The sequence below is a fragment of the Pseudophryne corroboree genome, chromosome 4, assembly GCF_028390025.1.
Source record: "Pseudophryne corroboree isolate aPseCor3 chromosome 4, aPseCor3.hap2, whole genome shotgun sequence".
Taxonomy (NCBI): Eukaryota; Metazoa; Chordata; class Amphibia; order Anura; family Myobatrachidae; genus Pseudophryne; species Pseudophryne corroboree.
This window is the reverse complement of record NC_086447.1, coordinates 944,423,661-944,447,249: the sequence shown is the minus strand read 5'-3', so window position 1 is coordinate 944,447,249 and position 23,589 is coordinate 944,423,661. Positions and strand designations below refer to the sequence as shown.

General features: G+C 55.2%; 1 protein-coding gene across 5 annotated transcripts in view; it reads left to right on the top strand.

The window, feature by feature from the left end:
• Positions 1-23,589, top strand: part of EPRS1 (glutamyl-prolyl-tRNA synthetase 1) — a 362,185-nt gene that overhangs the window by 66,290 nt on the left and 272,306 nt on the right. For 3 of the 5 annotated variants that reach the window (XM_063919126.1, XM_063919128.1, XM_063919130.1), the window contains 4 exons: positions 7,980-8,213; positions 14,106-14,190; positions 15,090-15,149; positions 15,429-15,449. In XM_063919126.1, the coding sequence (XP_063775196.1) occupies positions 7,980-8,213; positions 14,106-14,190; positions 15,090-15,149; positions 15,429-15,449 (400 nt within the window). The remainder of the gene's footprint in view (positions 1-7,979; positions 8,214-14,105; positions 14,191-15,089; positions 15,150-15,428; positions 15,450-23,589) is intronic. The other 2 variants (XM_063919127.1, XM_063919129.1) reach the window with 1 other exon arrangement.

Below are 23,589 nucleotides of genomic sequence, written 5' to 3'. Positions count from 1 at the left end.
CGGACTCGTCCCCAGTTTCTTCCTAAGGTGGTGTCAGCGTTTCACCTGAAACAACCTATTGTGGTGCCTGCGGCTACTAGGGACTTGGAGGACTCCAAGTTGCTAGACGTTGTCAGGGCCCTGAAAATATATATATATATATATATATATAATTCCAGGACGGCTGGAGTCAGAAAGTCTGACTTGCTGTTTATATTGTAGGCACCCAAAAAGCTGGGTGCTCCTGCTTCTAAGCAGACTATTGCTCGTTGGATTTGTAGTACAATTCAGCTTGCACATTCTGTGGCAGGCCTGCCACAGCCAAAATCTGTAAATGCCCATTCCACAAGGAAGGTGGGCTCATCTTGGGCGGCTGCCCGAGGGGTCTCGGCTTTACAACTTTGCCGAGCAGCTACTTGGTCAGGGGCAAACACGTTTGCTAAATTCTACAAATTTGATACCCTGGCTGAGGAGGCCCTGGAGTTCTCTCATTCGGTGCTGCAGAGTCATCCGCACTCTCCCGCCCGTTTGGGAGCTTTGGTATAATCCCCATGGTCCTGACGGAGTCCCCAGCATCCACTAGGACGTTAGAGAAAATAAGATTTTACTTACCGATAAATCTATTTCTCATAGTCCGTAGTGGATGCTGGGCGCCCATCCCAAGTGCGGATTGTCTGCATTACTTGTACATAGTTATTGTTACAAAAAAATCGGGTTATTATTGTTGTGAGCCATCTTTTTTAGAGGCTACTTCATTGTTATCATACTGTTAACTGGGTTCAGATCACAAGTTGTACGGTGTGATTGGTGTGGCTGGTATGAGTCTTACCCGGGATTCAAGATCCTTCCTTATTGTGTACGCTCGTCCGGGCACAGTACCTAACTGAGGCTTGGAGGAGGGTCATAGGGGGAGGAGCCAGTACACACCATGTGATCCTAAAAGCTTGCTTTTGTGCCCTGTCTCCTGCGGAGCCGCTATTCCCCATGGTCCTGACGGAGTCCCCAGCATCCACTACGGACTATGAGAAATAGATTTATCGGTAAGTAAAATCTTATTATAAATCACTAGTGAGGCCTCATCTTGAATACTGTGCACAACTATGTGCACCATACTACAAAAAGGATATCCTGGAACTAGAAAAGGTTCACAGACGGGCGACCAAATTGATTAAGGGGATGGAGATGCTAGAATACGAGGAAAGGCTTGCAAGGCTAGGCATGTTTACACTGGAAAAGGAGAGTAAGAGGGGACATGATTAACATTTACAAATATATAAGGGGACAATACACAGAGCTAGCAGGGGATCTGTTTTTGGTAAGATCATCACAGAGAACACGTGGTTACTCGCTCAGGTTAGAGGAGAGATTTCGCACCCAGAGACGGAAAGGATTCTTCACAGTAAGGACAATACATATTTGGAATTCCCTGCCTGATTCAGTTATAATGGCGGACTCGTCACTACTTTTAAGAATGGGCTAGATAAATTCCTAACGGATAAGGATATTCAGGGTTACGGTGGGCAAATCACGCACTCTAGTTTAAAAAAAAAAAGAAAAAAGCAATAAACAGAATGGCCAACATTCACAACAAATAAAATTAGTCCTAAAATGAATCCAGCGTCGGAGACCACAAATAGGTTGAAGTTGAATGGACAAATTGTCTTTTCTCTGACGTCCTAGTGGATGCTGGGAACTCCGTAAGGACCATGGGGAATAGCGTCTCCGCAGGAGACTGGGCACAAAAGTAAAGCTTTAGGACTACCTGGTGTGCACTGGCTCCTACCCCTATGACCGTCCTCCAAGCCTCAGTTAGATTTTTGTGCCCGGCCGAGAAGGGTGCACACTAGGGGCTCTCCTGAGCTTCTTAGTGAAAGTTTAGTTTTAGGTTTTTTATTTTCAGTGAGACCTGCTGGCAACAGGCTCACTGCATCGAGGGACTAAGGGGAGAAGAAGCGAACTCACCTGCGTGCAGAGTGGATTGGGCTTCTTAGGCTACTGGACACCATTAGCTCCAGAGGGACCGAACACAGGCCCAGCCTCGGAGCTCGGTCCCAGAGCCGCGCCGCCGGCCCCCTTACAGAGCCAGAAGCAAGAAGAGGTCCGGAAAAATCGGCGGCAGAAGACATCAGTCTTCAACAAGGTAGTGCACAGCACTGCAGCTGTGCGCCATTGTTACTCAGGCACACTTCACACTTCGGTCACTGAGGGTGCAGGGCGCTAGGGGGGGGCGCCCTGAGCAGCAATGTAAACACCTTGGCTGGCATAAATACACCACATATAACCCCCAGGGCTATATGGATGTATTTTAACCCCTGCCAGAACTCACCAAAAAGCGGGAGAAAAGGCCGCCGAGAAGGGGTGGAGCCTATCTCCTCAGCACACGGGCGCCATTTTCCATCACAGCTCCGCTGGAAGGACGTCTCCCTGACTCTCCCCTGCAGTCCTGCACTACAGAAAAGGGTAAAAAAGAGAGGGGGGCACTAATTTGGCGCAGTTTTGATACTAACAGCAGCTATAAAGGGAAAAGCACATTTTATAGTGGTATTCCTGTCTATATATAGCGCTCTGGTGTGTGCTGGCATACTCTCCCTCTGTCTCCCCAAAGGGCTAGTGGGGTCCTGTCCTCTATCAGAGCATTCCCTGTGTGTGTGCGCGGTGTGTCGGTACGATTGTGTCGACATGTTTGAGGAGGAAAATGAGATGGAGGCGGAGCAATTGCTTATTATAGAGTTGTCACCCCCTAGGGAGTCGACACCTGAGTGGATGAGCTTATGGAAGGAATTGCGTGACAGTGTCAGCTCTTTACGACAGACAGTTGACGACATGAGACAGCCGGCTACTCAGCTTGTGCCTGTCCAGGGGTCTCAAACGCCATCAGGGGCTTTAAAACGCCCGTTACCTCAAATGGCAGACACAGACACGGATACTGACTCCAGTGTCGATGATGAGGAGACAAACGTGACTTCCACTAGGGCCACACGTTACATGATTGAAGCAATGAAAAATTTATTGCATATCTCTGATACTACAAGTACCACTAAATAGGGTATTATGTTTGGTGAGAAAAAACTGCCTGTAGTTTTTCCTGTATCCGAGGAATTAAATGAAGTGTGTGATGAGGCGTGGGTTTCCCCCGATAAAAAAACTGATAATTCCTAAAAGGTTATTGGCATCGTACCCTTTCACGCCAGAGGATAGGGCACGTTGGGAAACACCCCCTAGGGTGGATAAAGCGCTCACACGCTTGTCTAAACAGGTAGCACTGCCCTCTCCTGATACGGCCACCCTAAAGGAACCTGCCGATAGAAAGCTGGAGAATATCCTAAAATGTATATACACTCACACGGGTGTTATACTGCGACCAGCAATCGCCTCAGCCTGGATGTGCAGTGTGGGCCTGGCGTGGTCTGATTCCCTGACTGAAAATATTGATACCCTAGATAGGGACAGTATATTACTGACTATAGAGCATTTGAAGGATGCATTTCTATATATGCGTGATGCACAGAGGGATATTTGCAGACTGGCATCAAGAGTTAGCGCGCTGTCCATTTCTGCAAGAAGAGGTTTATGGACGCAGCAGTGGTTAGGTGATGCGGATTCTAAAAGGCACATGGAAGTATTGCCTTATAAGGGGGAGGAGTTATTTGGGGTAGGTCTATCAGACCTGGTAGCCACGGCAACTGCTGGAAAATCCACATTTTTACCCCAGGTAGCTTCTCAACCTAAGAAGACGCCGTATTATCAGGCGCAGTCCTTTCGGCCCCATAAGGGCAAGCGGGCAAAAGGCGCCTCATTTCTGCCCCGTGGCAGAGGGAGAGGAAAAAGGCTGCAACAAACAGCCAGTTCCCAGGAACAAAAGCCCTCTCCCGCCTCCGCAAAGTCCTCAGCATGACGCTGGGGCTTTACAAGCGGACTCAGGCACGGTGGGGGCCCGTCTCAAGAAGTTCAGTGCGCAGTGGGCCCACTCGCAAGTGGACCCCTGGATCCTTCAGGTGGTATCTCAGGGGTACAAATTGGAATTCGAGACGTCTCCCCCTCGCCGTTTTCTAAAGTCTGCTTTACCGACGTCTCCCTCAGACAGGGAGGCAGTATTGGAAGCCATTCACAAGCTATATTCCCAGCAGGTGATAATCAAGGTACCCCTCCTACAACAGGGAAAGGGGTACTATTCCACACTATTTGTGGTACCGAAGCCGGACGGCTCGGTGAGACCAATTTTAAACCTAAAATCCTTGAACACTTACATACAAAGGTTCAAATTCAAGATGGAGTCACTCAGAGCAGTGATTGCAAACCTGGAAGAAGGGGACTATATGGTGTCTCTGGACATCAAAGATGCTTACCTACATGTCCCAATTTACCCTTCTCACCAAGGGTACCTCAGGTTTGTGGTACAGAACTGTCACTATCCGTTTCAGACGCTGCCGTTTGCATTGTCCACGGCACCCCGGGTCTTTACCAAGGTAATGGCCGAAATGATGATACTCCTTCGAAGGAAGGGAGTTTTAGTTATCCCTTACTTGGACGATCTCCTGATAAGGGCAAGATCCAGGGAACAGTTGGAAGTCGGAGTAGCACTATCTCAGATAGTGCTGCGCCAGCACGGTTGGATTCTCAATATTCCAAAATCGCAGCTGATCCCGACGACACGACTTCTATTCCTAGGGATGATCCTGGACACAGTCCAGAAAAAGGTGTTTCTCCCGGAGGAGAAAGCCAGGGAGTTATCCGAACTAGTCAGAAATCTCCTAAAACCAGGCCAAGTCTCAGTGCATCAATGCACAAGGGTCCTGGGAAAGATGGTGGCTTCTTACGAAGCAATCCCATTCGGCAGATTCCACGCAAGAACCTTCCAGTGGGATCTGCTAGACAAATGGTCCGGGTCGCATCTTCAGATGCATCAGCGGATAATCTTGTCACCAAGGACAAGGGTGTCTCTCCTGTGGTGGTTGCAGAGTGCTCATCTTCAAGAGGGCCGCAGATTCGGCATTCAGGACTGGGTCCTGGTGACCACGGATGCCAGCCTGAGAGGCTGGGGAGCAGTCACACAGGGAAGAAATTTCCAGGGCTTGTGGTCAAGCCTGGAGACATCACTTCACATAAATATCCTGGAGCTAAGGGCCATCTACAATGCTCTAAGCCTAGCAAGACCTCTGCTTCAAGGTCAGCCGGTGCTGATCCAGTCAGACAACATCACGGCAGTCGCCCACGTAAACAGACAGGGCGGCACAAGAAGCAGGAGGGCAATGGCAGAAGTTGCAAGGATTCTTCGCTGGGCGGAAAATCATGTGATAGCACTGTCAGCAGTGTTCATTCCGGGAGTGGACAACTGGGTAGCAGACTTCCTCAGCAGACACGACCTCCACCCGGGAGAGTGGGGACTTCACCCAGAAGTCTTCCACATGATTGTGAACCGTTGGGAAAAACCAAAGGTGGACATGATGGCGTCCCGCCTCAACAAAAAACTAGACAGGTATTGCGCCAGGTCAAGGGACCCTCAGGCAATAGCTGTGGACGCTCTGGTAACACCGTGGGTGTACCAGTCAGTGTATGTGTTCCCTCCTCTGCCTCTCATACCCAAGGTACTGAGAATCATAAGAAGGAGAGGAGTAAGGACTATACTCGTGGCTCCGGATTGGCCAAGAAGGACTTGGTACCCGGAACTTCAAGAGATGCTCACAGAGGACCCGTGGCCTCTACCTCTAAGAAAGGACCTGCTCCAGCAGGGACCCTGTCTGTTCCAAGACTTACCGCGGCTGCGTTTGACGGCATGGCGGTTGAACGCCGGATCCTGAAGGAAAAAGGCATTCCGGATGAAGTCATCCCTACCCTGATCAAAGCCAGGAAGAATGTAACCGTACAGCATTATCACCGTATTTGGCGTAAATATGTTGCGTGGTGCGAGGCCAGGAAGGCCCCTACAGAGGAATTTCAACTGGGTCGTTTCCTGCATTTCCTGCAAACAGGGCTGTCTATGGGCCTAAAATTAGGGTCCATTGAGGTTCAAATTTCGGCCCTGTCGATTTTCTTCCAGAAAGAACTGGCTTCAGTTCCTGAAGTTCAGACGTCTGTCAAGGGAGTACTGCATATACAGCCTCCTTTTGTGCCTCCAGTGGCACCTTGGGATCTCAATGTAGTTTTGGGGTTCCTAAAATCACATTGGTTTGAACCACTCACCACTGTGGACTTAAAATATCTCACATGGAAAGTGGTAATGCTGTTGGCCCTGGCTTCAGCCAGGCGTGTCTCAGAATTGGCGGCTTTATCCTATAAAAGCCCTTACCTAATTTTTCATACGGACAGGGCAGAATTGAGGACTCGTCCTCAATTTCTCCCTAAGGTGGTTTCAGCGTTTCACTTGAACCAGCCTATTGTGGTACCTGCGGCTACTAGGGACTTGGAGGACTCCAAGTTGCTGGACGTAGTCAGGGCCCTGAAAATATGTTTCCAGGACGGCTGGAGTCAGAAAATCTGACTCGCTGTTTATCCTGTATGCACCCAACAAGCTGGGTGCTCCTGCTTCTAAGCAGACTATTGCTCGTTGGATTTGTAGTACAATTCAGCTTGCACATTCTGTGGCAGGCCTGCCACAGCCAAAGTCTGTAAAAGCCCATTCCACAAGGAAGGTGGGCTCATCTTGGGCGGCTGCCCGAGGGGTCTCGGCTTTACAACTTTGCCGAGCAGCTACTTGGTCAGGAGCAAATACGTTTGTAAAATTCTACAAATTTGATACCCTGGCTGAGGAGGACCTGGAGTTCTCTCATTTGGTGCTGCAGAGTCATCCGCACTCTCCCGCCCGTTTGGGAGCTTTGGTATAATCCCCATGGTCCTTACGGAGTCCCCAGCATCCACTAGGACGTCAGAGAAAATAAGAATTTACTTACCGATAATTCTATTTCTCATAGTCCGTAGTGGATGCTGGGCGCCCATCCCAAGTGCGGATTGTCTGCAATACTTGTACATAGTTATTGTTACAAAAATCGGGTTATTATTGTTGTGAGCCATCTTTTCAGAGGCTCCTCTGTTATCATGCTGTTAACTGGGTTCAGATCACAGGTTATACAGTGTGATTGGTGTGGCTGGTATGAGTCTTACCCGGGATTCAAAATCCTTCCTTATTGTGTACGCTCGTCCGGGCACAGTATCCTAACTGAGGCTTGGAGGAGGGTCATAGAGGGAGGAGCCAGTGCACACCAGATAGTCCTAAAGCTTTACTTTTGTGCCCAGTCTCCTGCGGAGCCGCTATTCCCCATGGTCCTGACGGAGTCCCCAGCATCCACTACGGACTACGAGAAATAGAATTATCGGTAAGTAAATTCTTATTTTTTCGACCTCAGAAACTGTTACTATGTAATCCCCTTTATTAAGTAATAAAGTGTTCGGCCTCTGTACAGTGTATTGTGCTGCAGCACGGAGTAATGTATTAGTTATATATGATTTTCCATGATGTGCGGGATTCCTGTGACACAGGCTTACAGTCGCCACTAGAACGTCCCCCCTTTATGTCTGGGATGTACTGATGACTCCCGCTCCGTCTTATGAGCGCACACTGGAAGACATGTCCGATCTGGCGTATCAGACCGTCATATCGGGCACATCGTCTAGTGTGTACCTACTACGTCGCTGACTATGTGCTCCCTACATGCTGGTCCGACGGGGGATGTCAGCTCCGTCGCTGCCCGCATTTGCTGATGCCAGGTCCCGTCGTGTGCGATGTCGCTGGTAACACACTTTGTGTAGTGTGTACCCAGTCCATGCGACACTAGGCATTATTACAGGGAAAGACGAGTGATTGGCAGTATGGCGACACATGTAATACGCGGTGTAATCGCACACAGTTATATATGTCATCTATCCGTATTACACACACCTAATGACTCCTGCTCAGTCACCTCACTAACACCTACATATAATATACTTCTAGAGTGCAGTATTGCCATCCTGTAATCTGTGCAGGGAAACCTGGTACATGTTGTTCCCTATTGTGTCCCCTACAGCATCTACCCTACATATGACTTTGCCTGCCCCATCGTGGACAGCTTAGAGGGCGTGACGCACGCTCTGCGGACGACGGAGTATCACGACCGGGATGAGCAGTTCTACTGGATCATAGATGCTCTGGGAATCCGTAAGCCGTACATCTGGGAGTACAGTCGCCTGAACCTCAACAACACTGTACTGTCCAAGCGCAAACTCACCTGGTTTGTCAACGAGGGCCTTGTGGATGGCTGGTATGTGCAGACTAGCTGACATTTGCTGAAACCTTACGGCTGTATGTCCCCCCATCTCCCTAACCCCAGCGGGAGAGGAGGTTCTACGGGCTGTCAGATAGGTCATTGTTATTATGCAGCTATCAGCCAGGACCTGAGAACAGCACAATCCTTCCTGACCGTACTCTCTGTTCATTTCCTCCAGCGTCCAGCGGGGGGGCACTGCATTACTCCTCACATCTGGGGTAGAGTGTGGCTCATGGAGTTCGGCATTAAAAGAGTAAAAACTAAACTCCTCCCCCTCTAGCACCTCCCACCTCCAGCAGCTCCTCAGTCCTGTTTTCGGTGCCTCTGGAGTAAAGGACGCTTTCTTGACGAGCTTTTAGCTAGGTTTTATTTCTGTTATCAGACTGTAGTGCCTCAGTCTCCGCTCTCAGGTGACCCGCGTACCGAGCAGGGGCCGTATCGTCTAGTAGGGTAGTGTGAGCCCTGGTCCTGCTCTGCAGCCGGCCCATGGAAAGTCCCACGCTCTAACCCAGAGGGAATGGCTGGCGCAGTGTCCCCCAGAGGGAATGGCTGGTGCAGTGTCCCCCCCCAGAGGGAATGGCTGGTGCAGTGTCCCCCCCCAGAGGGAATGGCTGGCGCAGTGTCCCCCCCCAGAGGGAATGGCTGGCGCAGTGTCCCCCCCCAGAGGGAATGGCTGGCGCAGTGTCCCCCCCCAGAGGGAATGGCTGGCGCAGTGACCCCCCCCAGAGGGAATGGCTGGCGCAGTGTCCCCCCCCCAGAGGGAATGGCTGGCGCAGTGTCCCCCCCCAGAGGGAATGGCTGGCGCAGTGTCCCCCCCCCAGAGGGAATGGCTGGCGCAGTGTCACCCCCCAGAGGGAATGGCTGGCGCAGTGTCCCCCCCCCCCAGAGGGAATGGCTGGCGCAGTGTCCCCCCCCCCAGAGGGAATGGCTGGCGCAGTGTCCCCCCCCCCCCAGAGGGAATGGCTGGCGCAGTGTCCCCCCCCCCAGAGGGAATGGCTGGCGCAGTGTCCCCCCCCCCAGAGGGAATGGCTGGCGCAGTGTCCCCCCCCCAGAGGGAATGGCTGGCGCAGTGTCCCCCCCCCAGAGGGAATGGCTGGCGCAGTGTCCCCCCCCAGAGGGAATGGCTGGCGCAGTGTCCCCCCCCCAGAGGGAATGGCTGGCGCAGTGTCCCCCCCCCAGAGGGAATGGCTGGCGCAGTGTCCCCCCCCCAGAGGGAATGGCTGGCGCAGTGTCCCCCCCCCAGAGGGAATGGCTGGCGCAGTGTCCCCCCCCCCAGAGGGAATGGCTGGCGCAGTGTCCCCCCCCCCAGAGGGAATGGCTGGCGCAGTGTCCCCCCCCCCCCCCCCCCCAGAGGGAATGGCTGGCGCAGTGTCCCCCCCCCCCCAGAGGGAATGGCTGGCGCAGTGTCCCCCCCCCCCAGAGGGAATGGCTGGCGCAGTGTCCCCCCCCCCCCAGAGGGAATGGCTGGCGCAGTGTCCCCCCCCCCCCCCCAGAGGGAATGGCTGGCGCAGTGTCCCCCCCCCCCCCCCAGAGGGAATGGCTGGCGCAGTGTCCCCCCCCCCAGAGGGAATGGCTGGCGCAGTGTCCCCCCCCCCCCCCAGAGGGAATGGCTGGCGCAGTGTCCCCCCCCCCCAGAGGGAATGGCTGGCGCAGTGTCCCCCCCCCCCCCCCCCCCAGAGGGAATGGCTGGCGCAGTGTCCCCCCCCCCCCGAGGGAATGGCTGGCGCAGTGTCCCCCCCCCCCAGAGGGAATGGCTGGCGCAGTGTCCCCCCCCCAGAGGGAATGGCTGGCGCAGTGTCCCCCCCCAGAGGGAATGGCTGGCGCAGTGTCCCCCCCCAGAGGGAATGGCTGGCGCAGTGTCCCCCCCCCAGAGGGAATGGCTGGCGCAGTGTCCCCCCCCCAGAGGGAATGGCTGGCGCAGTGTCCCCCCCCCAGAGGGAATGGCTGGCGCAGTGTCCCCCCCCCAGAGGGAATGGCTGGCGCAGTGTCCCCCCCCCCAGAGGGAATGGCTGGCGCAGTGTCCCCCCCCCCAGAGGGAATGGCTGGCGCAGTGTCCCCCCCCCAGAGGGAATGGCTGGCGCAGTGTCCCCCCCCCCCCCCAGAGGGAATGGCTGGCGCAGTGTCCCCCCCCCCCCAGAGGGAATGGCTGGCGCAGTGTCCCCCCCCCCCCCCCCCCCCACCCAGAGGGAATGGCTGGCGCAGTGTCTCCCCCCCCCCCCCCCCCCCCAGAGGGAATGGCTGGCGCAGTGTCCCCCCCCCCCCCCCCCAGAGGAATGGCTGGTGCAGTGTCCCCCCCCCCCCCAGAGGGAATGGCTGGCGCAGTGTCCCCACCCAGAGGGAATGGCTGGCGCAGTGTCCCCCCCCCCCCAGAGGGAATGGCTGGCGCAGTGTCCCCCCCCCCCAGAGGGAATGGCTGGCGCAGTGTCCCCCCCCCCCCAGAGGGAATGGCTGGCGCAGTGTCCCCCCCCCCAGAGGGAATGGCTGGCGCAGTGTCCCCACCCCCCAGAGGGAATGGCTGGCGCAGTGTCCCCCCCCCCCCCAGAGGGAATGGCTGGCGCAGTGTCCCCCCCCCCCCCAGAGGGAATGGCTGGCGCAGTGTCCCCCCCCCCCCCCCAGAGGGAATGGCTGGCGCAGTGTCCCCAGGGAATGGCTGGCGCAGTGTCCCCCCCCCCCCCCAGAGGGAATGGCTGGCGCAGTGTCCCCCCCCCCCCAGAGGGAATGGCTGGCGCAGTGGCCCCCCCCCCCCCCAGAGGGAATGGCTGGCGCAGTGCCCCCCCCCCCAGAGGGAATGGCTGGCGCGGTGTCCCCCCCCCCCAGAGGGAATGGCTGGCGCGGTGTGTCCCCCCAGAGGGAATGGCTGGCGCGGTGTCATTCCCCCCCCCCCCCCCCCCCTCCCCCAGAGGGAATGGCTGGCGCAGTGTCTTCCCCCCAGAGGGAATGGCTGGCGCAGTGTCCCCCTCCCCCCCCACCAGAAGGAATGGCTGACGCAGTGTCCCCCCCCAGAAGGAATGGCTGACGCAGTGTCCCCCCCCAGAAGGAATGGCTGACGCAGTGTCCCCCCCCAGAAGAATGGCTGACGCAGTGTCCCCCCCCAGAAGAAATGGCTGGCGCAGTGTCCCCCCCCCAGAGGGAATGGCTGGCGCAGTGTCCCCCCCCCCCCAGAGGGAATGGCTGGCGCAGTGTCCCCCCCCCCCCCCAGAGGGAATGGCTGGCGCAGTGCCCCCCCCCCCCCAGAGGGAATGGCTGGCGCAGTGTCCCCCCCCCCCCCCAGAGGGAATGGCTGGCGCAGTGTCCCCCCCCCCCCCAGAGGGAATGGCTGGCGCAGTGTCCCCCCCCCCCAGAGGGAATGGCTGGCGCAGTGTCCCCCCCCCCAGAGGGAATGGCTGGCGCAGTGCCCCCCCCCCCCAGAGGGAATGGCTGGCGCAGTGCCCCCCCCCCCCCAGAGGGAATGGCTGGCGCGGTGTCCCCCCCCAGAGGGAATGGCTGGCGCGGTGTTCCCCCCCCCCCCACCCAGAGGGAATGGCTGGCGCGGTGTCCCCCCCCCCCCCCCCCCCCAGAGGGAATGGCTGGCGCGGTGCCCCCCCCCCCCCCCCAGAGGGCATGGCTGGCGCAGTGTCTTCCCCCCAGAGGGAATGGCTGGCGCAGTGTCCCCCCCCCCCCCCCACCAGAAGGAATGGCTGACGCAGTGTCCCCCCCCCCCCCCCAGAAGGAATGGCTGACGCAGTGTCCCCCCCCAGAAGGAATGGCTGACGCAGTGTCCCCCCCAGAAGGAATGGCTGACGCAGTGTCCCCCCCCAGAAGGAATGGCTGACGCAGTGTCCCCCCCCCAGAAGGAATGGCTGACGCAGTGTCCCCCCCCAGAAGGAATGGCTGACGCAGTGTCCCCCCCAAGAAGGAATGGCTGACGCTGTGTCCCCCCCAGAAGGAATGGCTGACGCAGTGTCCCCCCCCAGAAGGAATGGCTGACGCAGTGTCCCCCCTCAGAAGGAATAGCTGACGCAGTGTCCCCCCCCCAGAAGGAATGGCTGACGCAGTGTCCCCCCCCAGAAGGAATGGCTGACGCAGTGTCCCCCCTCAGAAGGAATAGCTGACGCAGTGTCCCCCCCCCAGAAGGAATGGCTGACGCAGTGTCCCCCCCCAGAAGGAATGGCTGACGCAGTGTCCCCCCCCAGAAGGAATGGCTGACGCAGTGTCCCCCCCCAGAAGGAATGGCTGACGCAGTGTCCCCCCCCAGAAGGAATGGCTGACGCAGTGTCCCCCCCCCAGAAGGAATGGCTGACGCAGTGTCCCCCCCCAGAAGGAATGGCTGACGCAGTGTCCCCCCCCAGAAGGAATGGCTGACGCAGTGTCCCCCCCCAGAAGGAATGGCTGACGCAGTGTCCCCCCCCAGAGGGAGTGGCTGGCGCAGTGTCCCCCCCCCAGAGGGAGTGGCTGGCGCAGTGTCCCCCCCCCAGAGGGAGTGGCTGGCGCAGTGTCCCCCCCCCAGAGGGAGTGGCTGGCGCAGTGTCCCCCCCCAGAGGGAGTGGCTGGCGCAGTGCCCCCCCCCCCAGAGGGAGTGGCTGGCGCAGTGTCCCCCCCCAGAGGGGGGCAGTGGCTGGCGCAGTGTCCCCCCCCAGAGGGGGGCAGTGGCTGGCGCAGTGTCCCCCCCCAGAGGGGGGCAGTGGCTGGCGCAGTGTCCCCCCCCAGAGGTGGGCAGTGGCTGGCGCAGTGTCCCCCCCCAGAGGTGGGCAGTGGCTGGCGCAGTGTCCCCCCCCCAGAGGTGGGCAGTGGCTGGCGCAGTGTCCCCCCCCAGAGGTGGGCAGTGGCTGGCGCAGTGTCCCCCCCCCAGAGGTGGGCAGTGGCTGGCGCAGTGTCCCCCCCCAGAGGTGGGCAGTGGCTGGCGCAGTGTCCCCCCCCAGAGGTGGGCAGTGGCTGGCGCAGTGTCCCCCCCCAGAGGTGGGCAGTGGCTGGCGCAGTGTCCCCCCCCAGAGGTGGGCAGTGGCTGGCGCAGTGTCCCCCCCCCAGAGGTGGGCAGTGGCTGGCGCAGTGTCCCCCCCCAGAGGTGGGCAGTGGCTGGCGCAGTGTCCCCCCCCAGAGGTGGGCAGTGGCTGGCGCAGTGTCCCCCCCCAGAGGTGGGCAGTGGCTGGCGCAGTGTCCCCCCCCCCCCCCCAGAGGTGGGCAGTGGCTGGCGCAGTGTCCCCCCCCCCCCCAGAGGTGGGCAGTGGCTGGCGCAGTGTCCCCCCCCCCCCCCCCAGAGGTGGGCAGTGGCTGGCGCAGTGTCCCCCCCCCCCCAGAGGTGGGCAGTGGCTGGCGCAGTGTCCCCCCCCCCCCCCTGAGGTGGGCAGTGGCTGGCGCAGTGTCCCCCCCCCCCCCAGAGGTGGGCAGTGGCTGGCGCAGTGTCCCCCCCCCCCCCCAGAGGTGGGCAGTGGCTGGCGCAGTGTCCCCCCCCCCCCAGAGGTGGGCAGTGGCTGGCGCAGTGTCCCCCCCCCAGAGGTGGGCAGTGGCTGGCGCAGTGTCCCCCCCCCAGAGGTGGGCAGTGGCTGGCGCAGTGTCCCCCCCCCAGAGGTGGGCAGTGGCCGGCGCAGTGTCCCCCCCCCCAGAGGTGGGCAGTGGCCGGCGCAGTGTCCCCCCCCCCAGAGGTGGGCAGTGGCCGGCGCAGTGTCCCCCCCCCCCAGAGGTGGGCAGTGGCCGACGCAGTGTCCCCCAGAGGTGGGCAGTGGCCGACACAGTGTCCCCCAGAGGCAGTTGCTAAGGCAGTGGCTAACGCAGGGTCCCCCAGAGGTAACCACTCTGTAATAGAAGCGTATGTTGGTAAAGTGAGAATTATTTGCAGAAATGTAGAGATTAGGGGCTGTAACCAAGCTGTAGCCCTTACATGTATACTGTATATTTCTCTCCATGTCTCAGGGATGACCCCAGATTCCCAACTGTGCGAGGCGTCCTCAGAAGAGGCATGACGGTGGAGGGGCTGAAACAGTTCATAGCTGCGCAGGTTGGTCGCGTGTGGTGATGTGTGATATTGTGTGATATTGTGTGATATTGTGTCCCCCATTACCAGTTCAGGCTCTGTATACTGTGTCCCCCCTCTGATGGGTGTACTGTGACGTATATGGGGTGTCTCTCCTCTGATGGGTGTACTGTGACGTATACGGGGTCTCTCCTCTGATGGGTGTACTGTGACGTATACAGGGTGTCTCTCCTCTGATGGGTGTACTGTGACGTATACGGGGTGTCTCTCCTCTGATGGGTGTACTGTGACGTATACAGGGTGTCTCCTCTGATGGGTGTACTGTGACGTATACAGGGTGTCTCTCCTCTGATGGGTGTACTGTGACGTATACGGGGTGTCTCTCCTCTGATGGGTGTACTGTGACGTATACAGGGTGTCTCCTCTGATGGGTGTACTGTGACGTATACAGGGTGTCTCTCCTCTGATGGGTGTACTGTGACGTATACGGGGTGTCTCTCCTCTGATGGGTGTACTGTGACATATACGGGGTGTCTCTCTGATGGGTGTACTGTGACGTATACAGGGCGTCTCCTCTGATGGGTGTACTGTGACGTATACAGGGTGTCTCTCCTCTGATGGGGTGTACTGTGACGTATACAGAGATGTTTGTTCTCTCACTTCTGTGCTTGTCAGCCTCTTCTTTATAGCAGACACGTTTACTTTGCCCTCAGCCTTAAGTACAATTGCAATGAAACTAAACCGCTCTTTCTCCTAATAAATAGATACAAATTTCTAAAGGTTGATGTAAGATACAAAAAACTAATGTATGTAATAAACATTCGTATATAAGATGTTTACAAAGCAATTAATGAACATTCCGTGATGCTTGGAACAGTTTTTCTGAATGACCTAAGTGACTCTTGTGTGTGGTTATGTTTCAGGGGTCTTCTCGATCTGTTGTGAACATGGAATGGGACAAGATCTGGTCTTTTAACAAGAAGGTATTATATACAGGCTTCCAATTGTGTAGCCTGAGCATCTTAAATATCCATTACAGCGCCCCCTACTGACCTCTTGACTAGTGCCCTGGAAAGTCTGCAGTGCATTGTGTGTCCTGCCGGCTGGATAGCCCAGGCCTTGTTAACTGATGTAATGATTTCCTGATTTGTGAATGTTGTCATGACCTCATTGACTTGCTTCAACCAAACGTTGACTTGTGGGAACGGACCTTGGCGTGAATTTGATCTGTAAACTCTGCATTTCATTTTTCTGCTTTCAAGCTGCGAGCTATCTGTAAGAAGGTATTACCCAATGCTGTTTCCGGTTTCTGTTTTATTTTATTTGGCCTTTGGCATATAGCTTACAGTTGTAGCTTACGCCGTCATCTGCAATTTAAGAGTAAACAAACACAATCACATTGCTTTATCGCCCACTTGTCGCAGATCTTACCATAGAAACCATTGTGCGATTACAAAGGTGCATTCACTGCTGTAGAGCGGGAAATCCTCTCAGAAATTACAGATGCCACAAATGTTACATTTTCTAGAGAGATTATTATGTTTGTATCAATACTCATACTGAAGAGAAGTACATGCGTACTAGGCGCTGGTTAGGGTTAGGCTGCAGGAGGGGGACAGTTAGGGTTAGGCTGCCGGAGGGGTGGGTTAGGGTTATGCTGTGGGAGGGGTGGGGTAGGCTTAACCTGAGTCGGATGTTTAGGGTTAGGCTGCAGGAAGGGAAGGGTTACGGTTAAGCTGAGGGGAATGGTTAGGGTTAGGTTGCAGGAAGGGAAGGGTTACGGTTAAGCTGAGGTGAATGGTTAGGGTTAGGTTGCAGGAAGGGAAGGGTTAGGCTTAAGCTGAGGGGAATGGTTAGGCTTAGGTTGCAGGAAGGGAAGGGTTAGGCTTAAACTGAGGGGAATGGATAGGGTTAGGTTGCAGGAAGGGAAGGGTTAGGCTTAAACTGAGGGGGATGGTTAGGGTTAGGCTGCAAGAAGGGAAGGGTTAGGCTTAAGCTAAGGGGGGTGGTTAGGGTTAGGTTGCAGGAAGGGAAGGGTTAGGCTTAAACTGAGGGGGGTGGTTAGGGTTAGGCTGCAGGAAGGGAAGAGTTAGGCTTAAGCTGAAGGGGTTGGTTAGGGTTAGGCTGCAGGAAGGGAAGGGTTAGGCTTAAGCTGAGGGGAATGGTTAGGGTTAGGTTGCAGGAAGGGAAGGGTTAGGCTTAAGCTGAGGGGAATGGTTAGGGTTAGGTTGCAGGAAAGGAAGGGTTAGGCTTAAGGTGAGGGGAATGGTTAGGGTAAGGCTGCAGGAAGGGAAGGGTTAGGCTTAAGCTGAGGGGGGTGGTTAGGGTTAGGTTGCAGGAAGTGAAGCGTTAGGCTTAAACTGAGGGGGGTGGTTAGGGTTAGGCTGCAGGAAGGGAAGAGTTAGGCTTAAGCTGAAGGGGTTGGTTAGGGTTAGGCTGCAGGAAGGGAAGGGTTAGGCTTAAGCTGAGGGGAATGGTTAGGGTTAGGTTGCAGGAAGGGAAGGGTTAGGCTTAAGCTGAGGGGAATGGTTAGGTTGCAGGAAGGGAAGGGTTAGGCTTAAGGTGAAGGGGTTGGTTAGGGTTAGGCTTAAGTTGAGGGGAATGGTTAGGGTTAGGTTGCAGGAAGGGAAGGGTTAGGCTTAAGGTGAGGGGAATGGTTAGGGTTAGGTTGCAGGAAGGGAAGGGTTAGGCTTAAGGTGAGGGGAATGGTTAGGGTTAGGTTGCAGGAAGGGAAGGGTTAGGCTTAAGGTGAGGGGAATGGTTAGGGTTAGGTTGCAGGAAGGGAAGGGTTAGGCTTAAGGTGAGGGGAATGGTTAGGGTTAGGTTGCAGGAAGGGAAGGGTTAGGCTTAAGGTGAGGGGAATGGTTAGGGTTAGGTTGCAGGAAGGGAAGGGTTAGGCTTAAGCTGAGGGGGTGGTTAGGGTTAGGTTGCAGGAAGGGAAGGGTTAGGCTTAAACTGAAAGGGGTGGTTAGGGTTAGGCTGCAGGAAGGGAAGAGTTAGGCTTAAGGTGAAGGGGTTGGTTAGGGTAAGGCTTAAGTTGAGGGGATTGGTTAGGGTTAGGTTGCAGGAAGGGAAGGGTTAGGCTTAAGGTGAGGGGAATGGTTAGGGTTAGGTTGCAGGAAGGGAAGGGTTAGGCTTAAGGTGAGGGGAATGGTTAGGGTTAGGCTGCAGGAAGGGAAGGGTTATGCTTAAGCTAAGGGGGGTGGTTAGGGTTAGGTTGCAGGAAGGGAAGGGTTAGGCTTAAACTGAGGGGGATGGTTAGGGTTAGGCTGCAGGAAGGGAAGAGTTAGGCTTAAGCTGAGGGGAATGGTTAGGGTTAGGTTGCAGGAAGGGAAGGGTTAGGCTTAAGGTGAGGGGAATGGTTAGGGTTAGGTTGCAGGAAGGGAAGAGTTAGGCTTAAGCTGAGGGGAATGGTTAGGGTTAGGTTGCAGGAAGGGAAGAGTTAGGCTTAAGCTGAGGGGAATGGTTAGGGTTAGGTTGCAGGAAGGGAAGGGTTAGGTTTAAGGTGAGGGGAATGGTTAGGGTTAGGTTGCAGGAAGGGAAGGGTTAGGCTTAAGCTAAGGGGGGTGGTTAGGCTGCAGGAAGGGAAGAGTTAGGCTTAAGCTGAAGGGGTTGGTTAGGGTTAGGCTTAAGCTGAGGGGAATGGTTAGGTTGCAGGAAGGGAAGCGTTAGGCTTAAGCTGAGGGGAATGGTTAGGGTTAGGCTGCAGGAAGGGAAGAGTTAGGCTTAAGCTGAGGGGAATGGTTAGGGTTAGGCTGCAGGAAGGGAAGGGTTAGGCTTAAGCTGAGGGGAATGGTTAGGGTTAGGCTGCAGGAAGGGAAGAGTTAGGCTTAAGCTGAGGGGAATGGTTAGGGTTAGGCTGCAGGAAGGGAAGAGTTAGGCTTAAGCTGAGGGGAATGGTTAGGGTTAGGCTGCAGGAAGGGAAGAGTTAGGCTTAAGCTGAAGGGGTTGGTTAGGGTTAGGCTGCAGGAAGGGAAGGGTTAGGCTTAAGCTGAGGGGAATGGTTAGGGTTAGGTTGCAGGAAGGGAAGGGTTAGGCTTAAGCTGAGGGGAATGGTTAGGTTGCAGGAAGGGAAGGGTTAGGCTTAAGGTGAAGGGGTTGGTTAGGATTAAGTTGAGGGGAATGGTTAGGGTTAGGTTGCAGGAAGGGAAGGGTTAGGCTTAAGGTGAGGGGAATGGTTAGGGTTAGGTTGCAGGAAGGGAAGGGTTAGGCTTAGGTTGCAGGAAGGGAAGGGTTAGGCTTAAGGTGAGGGGAATGGTTAGGGTTAGGTTGCAGGAAGGGAAGGGTTAGGCTTAAGGTGAGGGGAATGGTTAGGGTTAGGTTGCAGGAAGGGAAGGGTTAGGCTTAAGGTGAGGGGAATGGTTAGGGTTAGGTTGCAGGAAGGGAAGGGTTAGGCTTAAGCTGAAAGGGGTGGTTAGGGTTAGGCTGCAGGAAGGGAAGAGTTAGGCTTAAGGTGAAGGGGTTGGTTAGGGTTAGGCTTAAGTTGAGGGGATTGGTTAGGGTTAGGTTGCAGGAAGGGAAGGGTTAGGCTTAAGGTGAGGGGAATGGTTAGGGTTAGGTTGCAGGAAGGGAAGGGTTAGGCTTAAGGTGAGGGGAATGGTTAGGGTTAGGCTGCAGGAAGGGAAGGGTTATGCTTAAGCTAAGGGGGGTGGTTAGGGTTAGGTTGCAGGAAGGGAAGGGTTAGACTTAAACTGAGGGGGATGGTTAGGGTTAGGCTGCAGGAAGGGAAGAGTTAGGCTTAAGCTGAGGGGAATGGTTAGGGTTAGGTTGCAGGAAGGGAAGGGTTAGGCTTAAGGTGAGGGGAATGGTTAGGTTGCAGGAAGGGAAGAGTTAGGCTTAAGCTGAGGGGAATGGTTAGGGTTAGGTTGCAGGAAGGGAAGAGTTAGGCTTAAGCTGAGGGGAATGGTTAGGGTTAGGTTGCAGGAAGGGAAGGGTTAGGTTTAAGGTGAGGGGAATGGTTAGGGTTAGGTTGCAGGAAGGGAAGGGTTAGGCTTAAGCTAAGGGGGGTGGTTAGGCTGCAGGAAGGGAAGAGTTAGGCTTAAGCTGAAGGGGTTGGTTAGGGTTAGGCTTAAGCTGAGGGGAATGGTTAGGTTGCAGGAAGGGAAGCGTTAGGCTTAAGCTGAGGGGAATGGTTAGGGTTAGGCTGCAGGAAGGGAAGAGTTAGGCTTAAACTGAGGGGAATGGTTAGGGTTAGGCTGCAGGAAGGGAAGAGTTAGGCTTAAGCTGAGGGGAATGGTTAGGGTTAGGCTGCAGGAAGGGAAGAGTTAGGTTTAAGCTGAGGGGAATGGTTAGGGTTAGGCTGCAGGAAGGGAAGAGTTAGGCTTAAGCTGAGGGGGGTGGTTAGGGTTAGGTTGCAGGAAGGGAAGCGTTAGGCATAAGCTGAGGGGAATTGTTAGGGTTAGGCTGCAGGAAGGGAAGAGTTAGGCTTAAGCTAAGGGGAATGGTTAGGTTGCAGGAAGGGAAGCGTTAGGCTTAAGCTGAGGGGGGTGGTTAGGGTTAGGTTGCAGGAAGGGAAGGGTTAGGCCATACCGTGGATACAGTAGTATCTAAGACCCTGGCTCCTGAGAGTTTACAGTCTAAATGGAAGGGGACAAATGACAATATAATGCAGTGTTTCCCGACCTCTGTTCTCAAGTCACACTAATGTCCCTTTCACATTGGAACCCGGACATTCCCCGTTCACACCGCGCCTCTGACCCGGGTTACTACACTGCACAATGCGGCACTTGGAAATGACATCTCCAAGCGCCAGGGATCCAGCTGTCTCTATCCTGTAGACGGGACCTGGGTGGAACCGGTCACACTGCCCTCTCACACGGGTCGTTTCAGTGTCTGTCCCAGGTCGCTAACTGGGTTGGATTCCCAGGGATTTATTTTCGGGTATCCTTTCACAGCAGGCTGCCACCTGGGTAATCTGGCAATAACCTGGGTAGAAGCGGCGGTGTGTCCAGGTGTTATGGAGAGCACTCGGCTGAATCACAATAACCGAGGACCTTATTCAGTAATGATTGTAAAGCAGAATTTACAATCCCTTTGTTGGCATGCTGTGGGGGCTGCCCATCGCAGACCAAGCCCGCCCATCGCAGACCAAGCCCGCCCATCGCAGACCAAGCCCGCCCATCGCAGACCAAGCCCGCCCATCGCAGACCAAGCCCGCCCAGCGTGCAGCCCAACCATCGCAGACCAAGCCCGCCCATCGCAAACCAAGCCCGCCCATCGCAGACCAAGCCCGCCCATCGCAGACCAAGCCCGCCCATCGCAGACCAAGCCCGCCCATCGCTGACCAAGCCCGCCCATCGCAGACCAAGCCCGCCCAGCGTGCAGCCCAACCATCGCAGACCAAGCCCGCCCATCGCAGACCAAGCCCGCCCATCGTGCAGCTCACCCATCGCAGACCAAGCCCGCCCATCGCAGACCAAGCCCGCCCATCGCAGACCAAGCCCGCCCACTGCAATCACACCCTAACTGCATGATCGCTGGAATTGTGGGTGGCTCCTGTCGGCACAGCGTGGCTGCGACGACAGAAGGCCTGCCGCCAGAGTTTTGATCAGAGCGGCTGCATATGATGTCACGCAGCCACCGCGATCATGCCCATGCCACAACCCCCGTTCAGAAGCCGCCGCCCCTGTTTCTCTTACGTCCTAGAGGATGCTGGGGACTCCGTAAGGACCATGGGGGTATAGACGGGCTCCGCAGGAGATAGGGCACCTAAAAAGAACTTTGACTATGGGTGTGCACTGGCTCCTCCCTCTATGCTCCTCCTCCAGACCTCAGTTAGATCTTGTGCCCAGAGGAGAATGGGTGCACTGCAGAGAGCTCTCCAGAGTTTCCTGTGGAAAATAATTTTGTTAGGTTTTTTATTTTCAGGGAGTCCTGTTGGCAACAGGCTCCCTGCATCGTGGGACCGAGGAGAGAGAAGCAGAGCTGGCTTGTCAAGTTGGGCACTGCTTCTAAGGCTACTGGACACCATTAGCTCCAGAGGGAGTCGGAACACAGGTCTCACCTTGGGTTCGTCCCGGAGCCGCGCCGCCGTCCTCCTCACAGATGCCGAAGATAGATGCCGGGTGAGTATGAGAAGGCAAAGAAGACATCAGATCTTCATGAGGTACAGCAGTAAGCTGCGCGCCATTGCTCCCACTATACACACACACAGCAGCACTGAAGGGAGCAGGGCGCAGGGGGGGGGCGCCCTGGGCAGCAATAAACCTCACATTTGGGGCAAATACAGTTGGATTAGGCTGCGGAGGCAGTAAATCTATGATCCCCCGCCATTTTTATTGAAAAATCACTGGGACCGAAGCCCGCTGTCGGGTGGGCGGAGCTTGATCCTCAGCACTAACCAGCGCCATTTTCTCCACAGAAGCTGCATGAGAAAACGCTGGCTCCCTGGTTTCTCCCCTGCTGAGCTTCACAAGCTGGAAAAAGAGGAGGGGGGCACATTGGCGACGCAGTGAGTGGGAATTGGCATATTATATATAAAAAAGCGCTATCTGGTCATATATTCCAGTGTTGTTAAACGCTGGTGTGTGCTGGCATACTCTTTCTCTGTCTCTCCTAAGGACCTGGTTGGGGTTTTGTCCCCTTATAGGTTAATCCCTGTGTGTGTGTGGGGTGTCGGTACGTGTGTGTCGACATGTCTGAGGCGGAAGGCTTCTCCAAGGAGGAGGTGGAGCAAATGAGTGGTGTGTCCCCGTCGGTTGTGCCGACTCCGGAATGGATGGACATGTGGCATATGTTGAATGCAAGTGTGGCATCTTTACATAAAAGGCTTGATAAGGCTGAATTAGGGGGGACATCAGGGGGTCAATCCTCGGATTGGACCGACTCACAGGGCCCGTCGGGGTCTCAAAAGCATCCCTTAACACAAGACACTACTACCGACACGGATTCTGATTCCAGTGTCGACTACGACGAAGTAAAATTGCACCCTAGGGTGACTAAAACCATTCAGTGTATGATTGTGGCAATAAGGGATGTGTTGCATATTGAGGATGAACCCTCGGTCCCCGACACAAGGGTACACATGTTTAAGGAAAAGAAACAGGTTATTAACTTTCCCACATCTCATGAATTAAATGAATTTTTTGGAAAAGCTTGGGAGACTCCGGATAAGAGACCGCAGATCCCCAAAAGAATTTATATGGCACACCCTTTCCCTAAGCAGGACAGGGAGATTTGGGAATCACCCCCCACTGTGGACAAGGCCCTGACGCGCTTATCCAAGAAAGTGGCGCTACCGTCTCCTGACACAGCAGCCATTAAGGACCCTGCAGATCGCAGGTAAGAAACTACCTTAAAGTATATTTATTCTCATACAAGTGCTGTGCTAAGGCCGACAATTGCGTCGGCATGGGTGTGTAGCGCAATTGCAGCTTGGACAGATGAGCTGACAGATCAATTTGATAATATGGATAAGGATACTATATTCTTAACTCTAGCCCATATAAAAGACGCAGTCTTATTTATGAGGGATGCTCAAAGGGACATTGGATTGCTAGCTTCTAGGGCCAATGCCATGTCTATCTCAGCGAGAAGATCCTTATGGACTCGCCAATGGACGGGTGATGCGGATTCCAAAAAACATATGGAAGTACTACCCTATAAGGGTGATGTATTGTTTTGGGATGGGCTGACGGACCTGGTTTCCACAGCTACAGCAGGTAAATCAATTTTTTTACCATATATTCCCCAACAGCAAAAAAAGTAACACCCTATCAGATGCAGTCCTTTTGGTCGCACAAGTCCAGAAGAGGTCGGGGATCCTCTTTCCTCGCCAGAGGTAAGGGCAGAGGCAAGAGAGTACCTGCTTCAGCAGGTGCCCAGGAACAAAAGTCCTCCCCGGCTGCTCCAAAACCCACAGCATGACGCTGGGGCTCCCCTGAGGGAGTCCGCACCAGTGGGGGCACGTCTTCGACTTTTCAGTCAGACCTGGGTCAGTTCGGACCTGAATCCTTGGGTGTTGGACATAGTTTCCCAGGGTTACAAATTGGAATTCGAGGAGGTGCCCCCGCACCGATTTTTCAAATCGGCCCTACCAGCTTCCACATCGGAAAGGGATATAGTGTTAGCTGCAATTCAAACGCTGTCTATACATCAAGTGATAATCAAGGTTCCCCTGCACCAGCAGGGAAGAGGTTACTACTCAACCCTATTTGTGGTCCCGAAACCGGATGGTTCAGTCAGACCTATTTTGAATCTGAAATCCCTAAACCTGTACATAAAAAGATTCAAATTCAAAATGGAATCACTCAGAATGATAATAGCCAACATGGAGAAGGGGGAGTTTATGGTGTCTCTGGACATAAAGGATGCGTACCTTCATGTCCCCATATATGCCCCCCATCAGGAATACCTGAGATTCGCTGTACAGGATTGTCATTACCAATTTCAGACGTTGCCATTTGGACTCTACACGGCCCCGAG